At 38.4% G+C, this 16104-nt stretch overlaps 1 protein-coding gene across 5 annotated transcripts; it reads right to left on the minus strand.

Moving 5' to 3' along the window:
- Positions 1–636: 636 nt before the first annotated feature.
- Positions 637–15181, minus strand: LOC106740803 (cGMP-dependent protein kinase 1-like). 5 transcript variants are annotated; one of them, XM_014612217.1, is made up of 14 exons: positions 14564–15181; positions 5952–6106; positions 5819–5890; positions 5164–5420; positions 4933–5075; positions 4673–4810; positions 4251–4429; positions 3877–4124; positions 3112–3435; positions 2788–3019; positions 2237–2343; positions 1904–2143; positions 1671–1737; positions 637–1529 (listed from the first exon to the last, which is right to left on the minus strand). In XM_014612217.1, the coding sequence occupies exons 2-14, from the start codon at positions 6060–6062 to the stop codon at positions 1434–1436; spliced, it is 2214 nt and encodes a 737-aa protein (XP_014467703.1). In that variant the 5' UTR covers positions 6063–6106; positions 14564–15181; the 3' UTR covers positions 637–1433. The 5 variants fall into 5 exon arrangements, with proteins under 5 accessions (XP_014467703.1, XP_014467719.1, XP_014467693.1 ...); XM_014612233.1 differs by lacking the exon at positions 14564–15181 and adding an exon at positions 12211–12379; XM_014612207.1 differs by lacking the exon at positions 14564–15181 and adding an exon at positions 6279–6921 and having other exon boundaries at positions 5955–6106.
- Between the last annotated feature and the right edge of the window lie 923 nt (positions 15182–16104).

The raw sequence follows: 16104 nt of genomic DNA on the forward strand, positions 1-16104 counted from the left end.
TCACCTGGCTTTCCCTGCTTCGGTATCTGCGTTGCACTACACTACGCTGGGATATCAGTTAACTGATTGATCGGTGCAATTGCAGTACTGGCAGATCTTATCTGTGCTGGATAGCGATAGAAATTTATGAAGGCTAGTATTTCCGTCATTGTCTATATACTATCACCTGTTTGATAAGATCGATAATACCGCAAAGTCACTCAATAAAACGTGCGATAAATCGTATGACGTGTTGTTATACGTCCATTCCGATATAGCTAATTTGTTAACAATAATGTTGCGGTATAATATCCGATTTTGATAAAAGAACAATAAATAAATAAATAAATACTATAAAGGAAGTTGAAATTCAAAGAAAGATAAGACAATAAAAATATAAATATAATAAAGATATAATTGAAAGATAATATTGTGAAAAGTATTGTAGAAAGTATTTTACGGTACTTCGCGAAAAAGATGTTTTCGGCAAAAATTTAACACGTCATTATTAATTATATTTTATGATGCAAATACCGAGCTTATAAAAAGATATAAAGTTATAAAGATTACAGAAAAAAATTCGAATATAAGGGAATTAACGTTATTTTAAATTTAATGGAAAAGAAGATATTTAATGCGATACATTGTTGATAGTTATAAAATTATTTATTTGAAAATGCGTGACGTTACTCTCTTATTTAACCATATGTATGTATATCGAAACTTCGTGCAATAAAACCGTTGTAGTGAGGAATTAAGCCTGGATTACGATGGCTTAAGATTTCTTTTACAATCGGAAGAGATATAATACAGGATGTAATATCGTAAAATCGGTTTTTCCGTACAAAGACGATGGAATATTGCGTTAGAAGAAGTACGTATGTTCACCTTTAATTAAGGTACACCGGAGAATCTCAGTGATTGCTTATAAAGAAATAATAATTTCTCATATCTTAACAAATTATATCTTACGAGTTAGTCGTGGCTATTAAAAGTCCAGTCGATTGCATGAGAAAGTTAGCGTATCGCTTATTAACGGAAGGAAGCGGAACCACCTCGAATAATAACAGTAATAATAATTCTCGATTATGCTATTTTCAAGACGATTTTGCAGAAGAAGAATAATATAAGAGTTTTATAATCAAAGCCAGTCATAAGCGAGAATTTCTTGCGAGATAATTAGTAATCACGAGTTGTTATCAAACGTCTTAATTAAACTCATGCGTATAATTAAATCTATTCATTCTTATATCTCCAAATTGTATCGGTGCAATTGTTATTTAGTAATTTTGCCATTTTTATATTTTTGGTTAATAAAACGACGGTTTTCTTATAAAAATCCTAGATAGTTAGCAAACATATTTCTTAATAACAATTGCTTCAAGATCGCATTGTTCTTATAACTATCATTCAGATGTCGTAAAAAGGAAGTCCCTTGCGTCCATGATTCATCTTCAGAAGTCGGTGTCCCAACCGGTAAATTCGTCGGGTGGTATGTCGCGATCTGGCGGATATCTCTCAAAGTTCCGCGTGTCGAGTTGATTCCGCACCTGAAAAAGTAGAACGAGTTCTCTTCAGAAACGTAGAATTTATTTGTAAAAATTATTTCGTGAAATCGCATTGTTCGAACGATTAGCTGTAGTCTCATCAAGTTGTAACAAAGTGACAACGTCAAATCGTAATGAACCTACCGTGGGTACAATGGGAGCTGGTAGAGCTAATCTTTGAAGAGCTTGCCAGTTAAAATTGGAAAACCATCTATTAAGAAGAAAAGTGGAAATTATATCCATGTTAATCCACATCATACTCTCGAATATTAAAAAGTGTTCTCGTAAAAATATTTTCTCAATATTTGTTAATTCATACAACGCTTTTTTTAAGGCATATACATCGTCTTTCTCATTATAAATTTTCGAAGACTTACTTGTGATCGCGAATGTCCTGTATTCCATTTCTCTGGTAACCAAGTCGTTCCGAAGGACTCAAACGAAGTAATTTCTTAATGAGATTACTGGCATTCTTGTTGACGATGCTCGGTACACCGACCATCTCGATGCCTTTTAGAATTTTATTGTAGGTAGTCATATGGTCGGATCCTCGGAAAGGTGGTTTGCCGACAAGCAATTCGTGTGTTAGGATGCCGAGGGCCCAATAATCCACCGCCCTATCAAAATTAGGAAATGAACGCGATTTAAAAGCTTACAAAAATGAATTAGGCAGATATAAAGAGTATGTAAGAGCAAGCTAGCTCTTTTACCTATCATGCCCTTTATTCAGAATAATTTCTGGCGCGACGTATTCGGGCGTACCGGCGAAGGTCCATGTTTTGGCAGGTCCGATCTTTTTGCTGAAGCCAAAATCCACCTGTCGCAGAGAGTCGCTTTTGTAAAATCTTCAATCGTTAATTTAGTTTCTTACGATTTACGTAAAGGTATAATCAGATGCAAAGAAATCTGATGTAATCAAACCTAACAATTATACAATCTATTACACTGAGAAAAAAGCGGTTGGATCGACAAAACTGTCATCCTCATAAAAAAAAAAAAATGATGTCCATTTAAAAATTACATGTTGGCGTAATATGTGGCGTTGATATAATTGCTGACAAATTGCAATCACTAAACTGATTAATAACTCATTACAACAGTTATATAATTTCTTCAGTGGAGACTAACGTTGTATTTGAAAACATTTCTTTTATTTAAGAAATATTTCCTTAGTTCTATTACTTTTTCTGTTAATTGGCTTCGCGACCTTTTTCTTTATAACTGAGAGCCGAGTTAATTGATAACGATAGTGTTCACTCACAAGCTTCAAATAGCCACGTGCGTCGAGCATAAGATTCTCAGGTTTAAGATCTCGATAGACGATGTTTAGCGAGTGAAGATGATCGAGCGCTTCCACCACGCAACCGACCATGAATTGTGCGGTAACATCGTCGAAGTGTCTCCTCCTCTGAAGAGTCGTCCATACGTCTCCGCCGAGGCACACTTCCATCAAAAAGTAGACGTACTTGTTGTCCTTGTAAGTCTGATAAAGTCTGAAATAGATACGTGAAGGAATCTTGAACTCTGATCTCGGAACGAGATCTAATTTATTATGACCTCGCGGAAAATTTCCGTGACAACTTACTTGCATACAAATGCTGAATCACACGCTTGCATAATGTGCTTCTCGTTCAGCACGTGCTCCTGCTGCTGTTGTTCAACCATAGCCTTTTTCTTGAGCTTTTTCAGTGCGAAGCTCTTCTCGGGGTCGGATCTCAGAGTGACCAGCTCGACTCGGCCGAAGCCACCCACTCCCAAAGTTCCTCTCGTCTCGAGATCGGCCAAAGTCAAGTTCGCGTACTCGTTGGTCCACTTCTTCGGAGTCAACGAACGCTTCTGCTTTTCGTACTCCGCCAGCCAGTCCTTGTTGCGAATTTCATCCAGGCTGCCCAGATAGTTAAGAAACGACCTGGCATTTGCATTTCTCAAATTATAACATTGCCTTTCAATAGATAGAAAACTGGTTCCACATTATCGCTTATCGATTAATTATATTACGAGATACAAGTAAAATGTAAATGTTCATTTTGCTGAAATTCACGGGGTGAATTTTGAAACGAGCTTGAGCATAAAAGGAATTCTTAATACGAGCTTGCAGTTTTTGCAAGTTCAATTCGAAATTCAAAATAAATTCAAGATATTTTGGGAAAATATAAATATGTAAAACAAAATTTTGCCGTAATGTTTTATACAAATTAGTGGCTTTAAATTTCAATATTTTAGGAATATAAAATCGTCTTCTCATGATTATGCTCGCAAGCTCGTTTAAGTTCTAATTTTTAATCGAGACGGAAGGGATCTCAGCAGATCCAGTGAGACTGTATGAAATGACTGCAGAAATCGAACTTACGATGTGTCTAATGTCAAACATTCGACACCAGGCGCAAGTGCAATTGCGTTCGCGTGCCGACGATTCTCTCCCTCGTCATCGAAGAGAGCCTTTTCACCGAAATATCTTCCTTTGCCGAGGACTACCAGTTCCTCTTCACCTCCGTACTCGGTGTCCTTCGTGATGCGCACGTTGCCGCCGCTGATTATGTAAAATTTGTCGCCTTTCTCGCCCTGCCGTACTATTCTAGCGCCAGCTGGGAAGAATTCCTGTGAACAGGCGATATTTTACTATGTTCCTGTACGCACACTATAAATTAAGAAGCGAACATTTTCCATATTTTGTGAAAGTGAGTGAGTGTTCAGGAGAGGTTAACGTTTCTTCTTCGCATTTACCACTCTTAACAGGTCGGATATCTTCGCAAGGACGTGGTCTTTTGGCTCGGGCAGCTTTTGAAGAACAGAAACACGCCTGAGGAAGCGAATATTGCCTTCCAGATGTTCCTGAGCCGTCCTCATCATTACAGTGAGAAATACTGATCTGTCGAGCACCCATACTTTTCCACCTTTCTTCACTGAAATGTAAAACAGCACAAATGTTGATTCAACAAGTAATGTCTATTAGCAATTACAGTCAACGTATCATGGAAAATTATAATCAATATTAATTAATCGATATCAATTAATATTAATAGTAGATTACTGTTAACCTTATTGTTTAGCTACTCGCGTTAATATAAAAATTCCTTTTGTCATGTCGAATTTATTGATCGAATAGATATTTGTAAATTTCAAGTTTTTATCATTTTTTTCTTTACCGCTGATAGATCGGAGTCTCTTCGTGTTGTACAACAGGGCGATCTCCCCGAATGCAACTCCAGGTCCAAAGCTCCTTTGGAACTTGTTACCCTCGTAAATATCGAACTCTCCATCCGCCGATACATATAAATGTGAACCTGTAAGTGAACAATGACACGTACATAAGTTCATAATTAGATATATCAGTTATAATTAACCAACATTTGCACAATGTTTTCTATTACGTAATAATTGACGAAGGAATAATATGGAGGCTTACCTATGTCACCTTCTCGGATGACTAGAGTACTAACGGGAATTTGTTTGGGATACATGGCGGAAACGAGAGCCTCCACCTGATTCTCCTCCAGATTACCCAGAAATTCATTTTCGAGAATGGCCCGTTTGATCTGCCTCGCGCTCCTGCAAATGGAAAGGGAAAATAATAAATGCGATGCATACAGTTTTTCAATGACAGTTATTAATATTCTGATCACATGTATATGTATACCTGGCATCCTTCTCGTATACGGGAGTAGGTGCTGAGGGTGGCGTTGGTGTCCTTCCGATGACGCCACCCCTTGGATTGCTCACGTACCCTTCATCGCTTTCCGTTGTTGCTGCATCTTCTAGTTCGGGTTGTTCTTGATGTACGTGGAGATTGTTAACGTAATTATCTTGAGGCGGTGGAGGTGCCCTGGATTTCGGAGATGTGGACGACGGTGGACCGATGCCATTTTGAATCGCTGTACCGGGCAAGGGGCGTATCTATTAACAGAAATTGAAATAATCTGAAAAATACTTCAAGAACATTTATCGTCATAATTTTATAGTCAGAATCAGCACTTGAAAATGTTACAAAAATAGTTTGATAAGATAGAAATCGCTCAAAGTTGAAGTCCGTAGCTTATCATTTTCTTTTTCTGCTAATATTTATTTATAAATATTTAAAAATTTTTAGATAAACTTTAATAGATTCAAAAAGAATGTTCCGCAGTAAATTCTAAAATTAATATATTTTCACTTCTGTGAAAGAAACCTTTTATTCCTCAGTGAATTTATTTCTGGTCTTCCGAAAATTAATTTTGATTAATTTTAATAAAATTTTACTCTGAAACTATCTCTTTTTTTAACATTTAGCATTTATAGAAAACGTAGAAACTTACAACACCATGTGTCAGATCTGGTTCACCGGATTGCTTGTAGCTGGTGATAATCGCATTCCTTGCGCTTCCATTCTGCAACAGGATGTAGAAAGAAGTTAGTTTCTGCTCGAGCGGCCGTAGAATTAGGACTTACTACGTTTAAGTTAGCGATGCTGTTGGACTCGTCGTTACCCGGAAGAGGGGTGAGATTAATGCTACCCCTCTTCCCGAGGATATTGGCCCTCGGGAAGCACGAGAACCTCATGTTATCTTCATCCAACGCATGTCCAAAACAAATTCTTTTGACGCCTGCAAGGAAGACGGACTTTTCAATATTTGTTTTCAACGAAGTAGAAACATAAAAGTGGAAAACTAATTAGGAAATCTACAACTGACGTCACTATGGGAATTTTCTACATAATTTTTTTCTCTATATTTTAAATGTTACTCAGAAGTTTGCTTGGAAATTTTTACAAAATACCTAATGAAATTCGAGCGGTAACATATGAACCGATGTGTTTCACTCTTGCCTTGATTATAAATGAGGTAGCATTTTCACTTGTTAATTGAAAGTCACTTATCATCCATCGATCTTTTGCTCTACGAAGCAATTGATTTAATCTCGCGCGATATCTGATGTGTCACGCATTATTCAGGAGGAGTTCTTAATTTATCTCGCTAATAACAATCTCATATCACAAAGGAATTTTTAATTAGGCCGGGTAAGACGCGGCGCCGGAACGATCGTCCGATCACTCTCGAACATTCACTGGTCGCGACGCGTTTTCTTCTTCGTGATGGCACTCTCCACGGGTAATCGATTCGCGACTTTGACATCCCCGCCGAGTACGTCAATTTGCACGGCGTACTTCACCGCTCTTCGCCTTAAGCTAGACTATGCTATTTTTCGTGGCACACGGCTTGCACGTGACTGTTCGGACGCGGTGCGAACAGTCGATCGCTTCCACACCAGTCACATGCTTATGCTAATGGTGTTTGGTGCACGAGATATATTGCGCCTTGACGTCACAATGCATTAGCACATGCTCACGATGAGTATATTCTCGACTCATCCTTTCCTCTTCGTTCAGATTTCCGTTTCAAACGGCTACATGCATTTTTCCCTCGGTCGCACTCGAAAAATCTCGCCGAAGGTTTCATGATATTTCAAAAGTATTACAAACAAGTGTGTTTTATCTTATTCTTATATTATATATTATCACTTTTATATTTATATTACACTATTGCAAATTTTTGTGACGCTTTTTTATCGTTAAATCCGATGCACCTCAATGTTCCTTGACGGTTCGTAAAATTCGCGTTCAAAACTGTTTCGCTAGAGGCTAGTTTTCGCGCGCAAAATATATTTACTTTCAGCGCGTGAGAACTAATTCATCCTGTATATACGTACAAGACAATTATGAGCTCTTGTTCTCTACAGCACGCTCTTCCAGAAAAAAATACGTGACAAGGTCTATCTTGAGGCGTATCTTGAAGCATGTCGATAATCCAGACCACGTGTCGCACCGTCACGTTGTTGTTGATTTTGTCACGATGCAACGGTTTACTTGTTTTATTGGAATCTCTTTTCACAAGATGCACGTGACAGAGTATTTATGTTTTACCTCTAATTCTCAAGCGTTGTTATGTTTATCGACAATTATTTATAACGTGAAATTCTTGTGACAATACTGTTCAGGTGTTCCTGTAACGTGTTCGCGATATTTTTAAATTTTGTTGACACAATAATCGATAATGTAGAAACAGATATAGTGAATAAATTAAATTATTTATCCATTTCGCAATTTCTAAAGTTTTAGAATTGTGCATTATATATCCTGGAATAAAGGAGTACGACATAATTATAAAATATAATTTTATAATTATTTTGATATCTCCGTTTCAGGCTTCTTCGAATAAATTTGCCGAAACTCTTCTCCTTTCCTTAAATCGTTCATAAATTTAAAGACGTCTTCTGATATTTTTAAGGAAAAGTTATGCCACATTGTGACAAGGAATGTGAAAAGGAACTCTTCAGTAATAACATTGTAATATTATTACAAAAATATCATCACGCGTTTTTCGGTTATGAAGGTGTCTGGTGACGCGAACCTCAATGCAAAATATCGCTTCAAATGATGCATGGCCTCGTTATAAGACGCAAGGTCGGCTCATATCGGATTGTACGCACTATATCGGGACAACGATAACGATATTTGATTAAACCTGCGGGTAGACGATTGCCCAAACGTTAATTATAGCGCGCTCGCAACCAAGTGTGTGCATTCGTTGCATGAGTATAAACCTCGCGCGCTATATTTAATAAGTAATTACTTTTCACATGGAAATTTCTAAAATGTCATCCCACAGAATTGTTAGATTTGCAAAAATTTACCATAATTTGTTAAAATTATCATTCTCCATCGGTTTTTGGAGAGATCGACAGTAAACGGCTGATAAGTAAACGAGTTTACACCGGTACGAGATTCATACTGCGCACAGCGAATGACGAAAATTATATAACCATAATTAACGTAGCGACAGAATAATACTGTTAATTATTCTCACGCGAGAAAAATCATATTTTTCCGTCGCGCTTAAGAACGACAGATAAGAAAACTTCGTTCTTCCGGTAAGCGTTTCAGTTATACGACTTTTACGTAATGAGAAGCGTAAACATTAAAACTAACATTTCTGCAGAGAGGAAGAAAGAAAGAGAGAGAGAGAGAGAGAGAGAGGAGAGCATCAATATTTTGCATAATTTTTTGCGCGATAAAACATAATGTATAGCGTGTTAAACAACGTGAGTCCGTAACATCGTCAACAAACCATTTGCAAACCTGATATATCAGCAGATATGTCTCCGCGTACTCGTGCGTCACAAATGGTGAAATCGAATTTCCACTGTCATGCTGAGCGCACGTGGAGAAAAACGCTACGAGGAGGTGAGGAAAACGAGAACGAAAACTACGGTCGCCGCATCGGCGATTACACGCACCCGTATCTACATACATACATACGCTCTACGCTCTCGAAATAACATTTCTTATTCTTAGCCGCGGCGCCTCGTTAATGAGCAATTAAAGAGAATATCGGGAATAATTACGTTCGGTGCGTCTCGATACGAAGCGCGGTGCAACGATGCGCCCAATACAATGGCACGCGGCGTCGCCACACTCGCCGTTCGGCTCGGCTATCTTTTTTTCGTTCTATTTTCTTTACATAATTTCGAGGTCACGTGTCGCGGCAACAAAGTGAGAACGTAAAAATAATAATGCAATTCCTGTTGCGCAATGTTCTCTCGATGTCGGTTCCCAGATAGAAAATACACCGGGCGACTAGCTGTCGCGATCGGATAAATGATAGCGATTTTTATGGACTTTGCTGAACTTTAAAGCATCGTCAAGCGACGATTATGCCTCTTCAAAACGCTCGACGGTATTGTTTGCGGACGATAATGGTCCTGATTGTAAGATACTAATCGCTGAAGAGATTTATCCGGTGTCTCAGCGACTCGAGCACTTCCTCTTGACTTCGCAATTTTTGACAAGTGTGAAATTTGGCTCGTCTTCATGGGAAATGTGACTCGGGTTTTTCCTCTCGCAGTTACTTAATCTTCTCTGTATATCTGGATTAATAATTCAACGGCGGAAGTGATTTTGGTAATAGCATTCTTAATCCTAGTTAATCACACTTATTTTCGAGTCTTTAATTCGCCACACTTATGTCTGTGAGACCGCTCGACTTTGTCGCATTATCATTTTCATTCTAATTCATATTTTTAAGCTTGTAATGTAACGGGAATTGAAAATATAGAGTCTAAATAAAACGTTTATAATATCAGGTAAGAAAAAATGTTTTGGGCTTAAATTAAACTTATTACTATGAGAAAAAGAGTGTTTTTAGAAAAAAATTCTCAAGTGGTTTTTCAAACGCGACTGCAAGGAAAAAGTAATATTCATTTGTTATAGCAAATACTTGATACTTAAAAAAATAAATAAATAGTATGCCAGGTGAAAAATTGGAAAACCGTAAAATGTTTAGTGGTCCACTGGACCAGAATGTGGCGAGCTAAGATTAAGAATTCACTTTAAAATGAAAAGGAAATTCGGTGAATCGTGAATTTTTTATTGTAGAATTCTCGGTATCAAGGATGTGACCTGAGTATTCCAGATAGAAGTTGAAACTAAATAGTCCTAAAATCTTCCTCTAGTTAATATTATTCAAAATAATTCGATATTTACTTTCGATTTATCATTTAATAATTATGTTCAAGTGATAATTGTTTATGTTTCAAATACTTCAAATATACGAATATTAAAAAATTATTACATTATACATTAGTTGGATTTAATATTTATTTTGATCTCTTATCATGACAATCATTATACATCTGCACAGTATGTTCAACATCGATATTTCAGATTAGCTGATTATCTTATGGTGAAGCGATTACTGATTGCCTGTTATATATCTACCATTCTATCTTACATAATTTAAATTTATTGACTCTCTGAAAAATAGAAAAATTTTACCCCTTCTTATATTTGCATACAAACTCTCTTCTTAACATATTTACCGATTATCTTGATATCTTTATATAAAGCGTTATTAAAATATACTGCGGAAAATTATACTAATAGTAGTATTGTAGTATTTGGCCAATAAGTATTCCACGTATCTTAGCTTTTTTTCATGGAAAACGCTACTAAACTTAAAAAACTGCCTGTTCTTAAATAATTCTTTTGTTACTTCCTTATTTCGTAATCTTTCTTTGTGCTCGTCATTTCTTCTTGGCGCTCTTTCTTTTCTCTCGTTTTTTTTTGGTTTATTATATTCCCACATTTGCACTGTTAATATGGAATTCGTAATTCTAATAAAGATAAAGACAAAGTTAGAAAAAGATGCGACAATCCTCTCATACATCTCTTGGTTTTACGCGTTTCCTGATTACAACATCGATTGAGTTTTCGGCGTGATTAATTACGACTCTCGATCGCGCTTGAGACCTCGTTACCTCGCTTAGCGATATTTTTGCTACATTCTCGCAAACATTTCATAACGTTACGCAAGAATAATATAGACCTACAAGCGCTTAATGCAGCGGCCAATTAACACGCGCTGCGTGTTGTTAAGCGCTGTCCGACGTATTATCGGTGTTTGCGGAGAGGTCTGCGTATACATTCGGAGTCGCGAACAATTAAGGCAATATTGTTTTGTAACGCCGGTCACATAGGCGCCTCTTTAATACAGACGCAAGTTTAATCAACTGTATCGACAACCGCGCGCAGGTTAATTAACTCTTCTCACCCGCGTACACATACACGGCCGTAATTAATTCTCTTGAGGTGACACGAATTTTACGTACGTTCTCTTCCGAGGAATAGTCATTCTTCGTGCCGTGTCTTTCAGTTCAATTCGACGAGCTACTTCGCCGTATCACTTATCCCATAAAAAAGAAACAGACTCAAGTTAACAATAGATATTCTCATAAGCGAGAATATTATAATACTCTTAGAAGATTTTTAATTTGGAATTGCAAGTACTTACATCTATATAAATTCAATTAAATCAAGACTAAAAATCTTCTAAGAAGGTTATAATATTTTTGCTTATATATGAGAGTGTTTACACGGGAAAAAAGTTTGGTTGAATTTACCAGACAGAGTCAATAAATCAAACGCGTTTTGATTGAAGGAATCAGAATTACTGGTTATAAATTTGGGTCGTAAGAATCAGATATTCGGTTTTCTTCAATCAAAAGACGTTTGTTCACTGTATTGTAAATTCAAGTTAAAGTTTTTTTCGTATATTATTGATTTAAGACCAATTTTTTTCCGTACCGTCATCCATCGCGCGTTGACTCTATTAAATTATTCGCCTCGAAAAGATCGGAGAAAACTGACAATAAAGATACGACAGTACTAATTTCGAGAAAAAATAAATCGTCGGACGCGAATAAATTCGCGGAAAAATTCTCTCTTACGGAGAGAACAAATCCAACGACGATTATCTCTGTGCGCTTCATAGATTCGTCTCTTTAGTCAACATTGAATCTTACAATAATAAGGATTTTAATTAGAGAACATATCGATAATAATGCATAATGTGTATTTTTTCGAAGAAACCGTCGACTACCGCGCGTATAATCGCATTAATAGTCAAGTATTTACGATCCTGCTGTGACGCAAAACAACGGGAATCTTATCATCTCGGCCACCACCTCCTCCCGATTATCGGCGCCGGAATGCAAGCGATTGTGGAATTTATCAGCGACCAGTATCTGGCCACAAATCGCAGTTTCCGCGGATCGATTAGATAATCGATCGCGCGAACCAAAAGAAACGTCGTTTGAAGGGGACGCTTAGCTCATCGGCGACCAACGCGGGTCGTCCGTTTTCGCCGGGACTCACCCTTCAGGTTGAAGTCTGAAAAGCTTAACCGGGTGGTTCACTCGAAATCCCGCGCCGTATGGCGGTGAATAAGAAGACAGGGTGAGAGAAAGTTCCGCGGACGTCTCTCTCGCGCGAGACTTTCTGTTCGCGCGATTTCGACGACTGTGAGGAACGCGGAATCGCGGCTCTCGTTCTTCCTTCTCGCTTTTCTTTTTTCGACTACCGCGAAACGGAGCTGCACCGCACGAATTCGCGCATTCGACTGATGCTTCAAGTTCGACAAAGACGCAGAAATCTTATCTAGCCGATAACAGGGCGACGCAATGTCAATAAGCAGGTATACGCGTTGGCGCGGACACCTTATCTAATGAGTCTATTCTCTTTCCATTAATAAGGCCACCTTCGCGCACCTCGTCGAGCACGTGTACTGCAATTCTCGGAAAAATGTATCGCGTTTTTTCCTCATCGTTTCTAACCGGCATTATTAATGTTTGCTTACTCAGCGTCCGTTACTGTGAGTAAAAAGCAAAGAGAGAAAATACGAAAGATCATTCGCTGGCAACTTATTACCACTTTTCTTCTCATAGTTTTCTCTTATCTTCAAAATAAGCAAACTTACCGCGTATAAATATACCGGAGATAAGGTCGCGAAAACTACCGAATTTTTTTAATTATTTGCACGTTAAACAGTCCTTTTTTCACGTTAATTTATGGCCGAGAAGTGCGGTTATTGTGTAAGTGGTTTTATGCGGAATTTCGAAACTCGCGAAAGAAGCATTAGCACACTTGAATATTGATTTCTTTCTTTTTTTCTCTCTCTTTCCATAGCGCCGTAAAAATTTTGCCGATTCAGCAAGGTGTCTAATTCGCAAGCGAATGAGATTTCGCGATTAAACAGCAAGATAACTCGATAGTCGTTCCAACGATGTTTCGACGCGCATCATCGCGGATTTTTGAATGAAATTACGATCCGTATTATCGCGTATCATTTGTCCGTTGTTTCCTGCATAAGATCGCCTCGACCTTCGTTCCCGTCCTTCCCGATCCACATGTTACGCGAAATTTATCCTCAAATTTTAACCATCGGACACGAGAAATCCTCGAGAATCGTCCGCTTCTCAGAACAATTCAGAGAGTTAAACACAGGAGTTTAACACACAGGATAATACTCGTCGCGGTCTTAGAAAAAAATCTTCTCAGTTTATTAGCTCATGGACTATTGACGGCTGTCTGCTCTTTCTAACGACATGTGTCGCTTCCTTATCTTCGAAACGATGATCTTGCATCACGGGCCAGATGTCTTTATCGTGCTCTCTGTCGAGCTATAAGTTCTTTTTCAACAATTGCGGCAACCGAGAATTCCCGAGAGGCTCCGTGCGCGCTGCTCTGATATTTTTCTCGCACCGGCAGAAGATTTATCTGGCTGTGAGGCTAATTCCCCGATTGTCTCGTTAATTTATTCGAATGACTCCGCTTGTTACCTGTCCACGTGCTTTGACTCGGTAAAGCGAGCAACCACACGCGTCCTTCTTTTCTTATCATTAGACGTCTTTTCTACCGGCGTCATTAGGTAACATGACCGAATGACTCATTCTATGCAGATTTGAATATGTACTACTTAATCGCGCGAGATTCACGTAACGCGATATGTAATCAGTTAGAGCGTAATTATCGTGCCCGCCGCGGTGTTCCTTTGATCGTTCAGGAAACAGCGACTTGAACTTTTCCGCTTTCGTAAATTCGAGATCAACTCTAACGAATAATGGCAATTGATTAATGACAATAATGATTGAACGATAACGACAGGCCGCGATGAAAGAAAAGAATGATGGCACGTCGTCACTCGTACAGTGCCATTATGAAACTTCTGCGTGTACACTTTATTGTTTATCACCAAATTTACAAAGAATTCTATTTTACAGAGAATCCTATCCTTTTTTCGCTCTTTACAAAATCCCCCGTAATAACTGCTCGTGAACATAATTTCGGTCCCGGACCGTAACTTGTATTTTTCGATAATAACTTTTGATAGTAACTTGAAAAGCATAAAATAATTTCCAAATGTTTAAAAACCTCGGTATATTCAATCTCGCAATTATCATGCCTCAATATGTTATCAATATGTAATTAAACGTTACATAAAACACGACATATAAAAACTTTGAAGTACCACAGCGTTTCATAACAACCCGGTGCGCGGAAGTCGCGAAGATATCGCGATATCGATCTTTGCATCCCCGTATTCTCGAAATCGCACACTTCCTGCCACATTGTGAAAATTCGTTCGCCAGCCGAAGCGGCTCTTTCGAGTGCCAGCGCGATAACGTACGTACGTGCGTGCGCGCCTAGTTAATTTACCGGAAATACTCACCTCTCGAACTTCACGATCGCGAATGCACGATCGTTCGCGACTCGTCGCGCCACGATCTCGCGTCCTAGCCCCGGAAACGGTGTGACTTCCGCGTGGAACACGTGCACAAACACCTTCGCGTCACCAGCGTTCTCGTGTCGAGTAGCTCTGAAACGCGATTTCCTTCAAATCGTTCACCGTTGATCCATCGAGACGCCGAAACTCTCCGGCGATCTCGAGCCGAGATACCGGCGAATCTGCGTCGAGTCTCGCTGATCGGATCGCCGACAGATGATTTCACCACTGGATTGAAATTTCACTAATAATTATCGCGGCTCTATCGCCGTCGACGACTCTTTGCCTTTTTCTTTTCTCCCGAATTCACATCACGTCGGGAAAAACTTTGTCGCAGTTAATTCGGTTCCCCGCGTCCGTCTGTCGACGAGAGTAATTTTTTTCGCGCGATAATCGACGAGACGATTTTACCAATAAGAACTTTAACGCGTCCTTCCGCTCTCGACGCTGGGTTCCACGTGTGCCGGGCTTATCGCCAGCCGTCGCTTCGACTTATCCCTGAACCGCGCCGCCGAAAAGTGCTGATAACCGACCCATACTCAGACGGTGCTATCGACAGGTCGGTCCCTGTGCCACTAACAGAAAAGTACGCTCGCGTTTTCCGTGGCAGTAGACGCGGCCGACAACGTGTGGGGGTATTGTTAATTATTATCGTTTGGTACTCGCTTATCCGCGCGATATACCGGGAGGCGCAGTGCGCCTTTTAAGTAACAACTGGACTGTGCGTCGTCTCTTCATGCCGGATACGTTAGGATGTTTTAATCGAATTTAATATAATTTAATTTAATTTGACTCTTCGTCTTTACGACATCGCATCCGAGTCGTATTTATTATTTATTACGCTTACATCTGCCGCGCTTAATTTTATTTAGTTTTTGTATTTGATTTTCCTTCGATCGATCCTACGTGACATTTTTGTACATATTTTGTGTTGCATTTTCTACTTATTATAATAAGGCTAAAAAAGAGACATGTAGAAAATTACTGATGAGAACGTTAAGCTCTGACATATCTTTCAGAGATATGTCAACTTTTACGTTATCATTCTAATCAAGTGTGAAAAAGATTGGAAAAGAGTTCTAAAAATTTAATTGTAAGTACAATTCATCGCAGAAAATAAACTTCACTTTTCTCTTTACTTCTCTTTACTTCACTTTTCTCGTCTGAAATATTTCATCGAAATTTTCATTTACGTTGATACGACCGCGATAATAATATTATAATTACAGTAGTCTTATGATTTCTTTGTGTCGCGAAATAAAAATATATTTCTGAAATTTGAAAATTTTAAACATCATTTGATTATCGTCTAAAATTAACCGCATCGATAACACGTATCAGAAAATTTCGATGTTGTCCATATTTTAGAATGCAGTGTGTTCGCGTATCTATAATATATCTAAGATATATACAATACTTATATATTATAAAAGATGCCTTTAATAATAATTGTAATAAAAGATAATTATTATATAATTATTTATGTA

The sequence above is a fragment of the Dinoponera quadriceps genome, unplaced genomic scaffold (assembly GCF_001313825.1).
Source record: "Dinoponera quadriceps isolate SergipeBrazil2010 unplaced genomic scaffold, ASM131382v1 scaffold96, whole genome shotgun sequence".
NCBI lineage: Eukaryota > Metazoa > Arthropoda > Insecta > Hymenoptera > Formicidae > Dinoponera > Dinoponera quadriceps.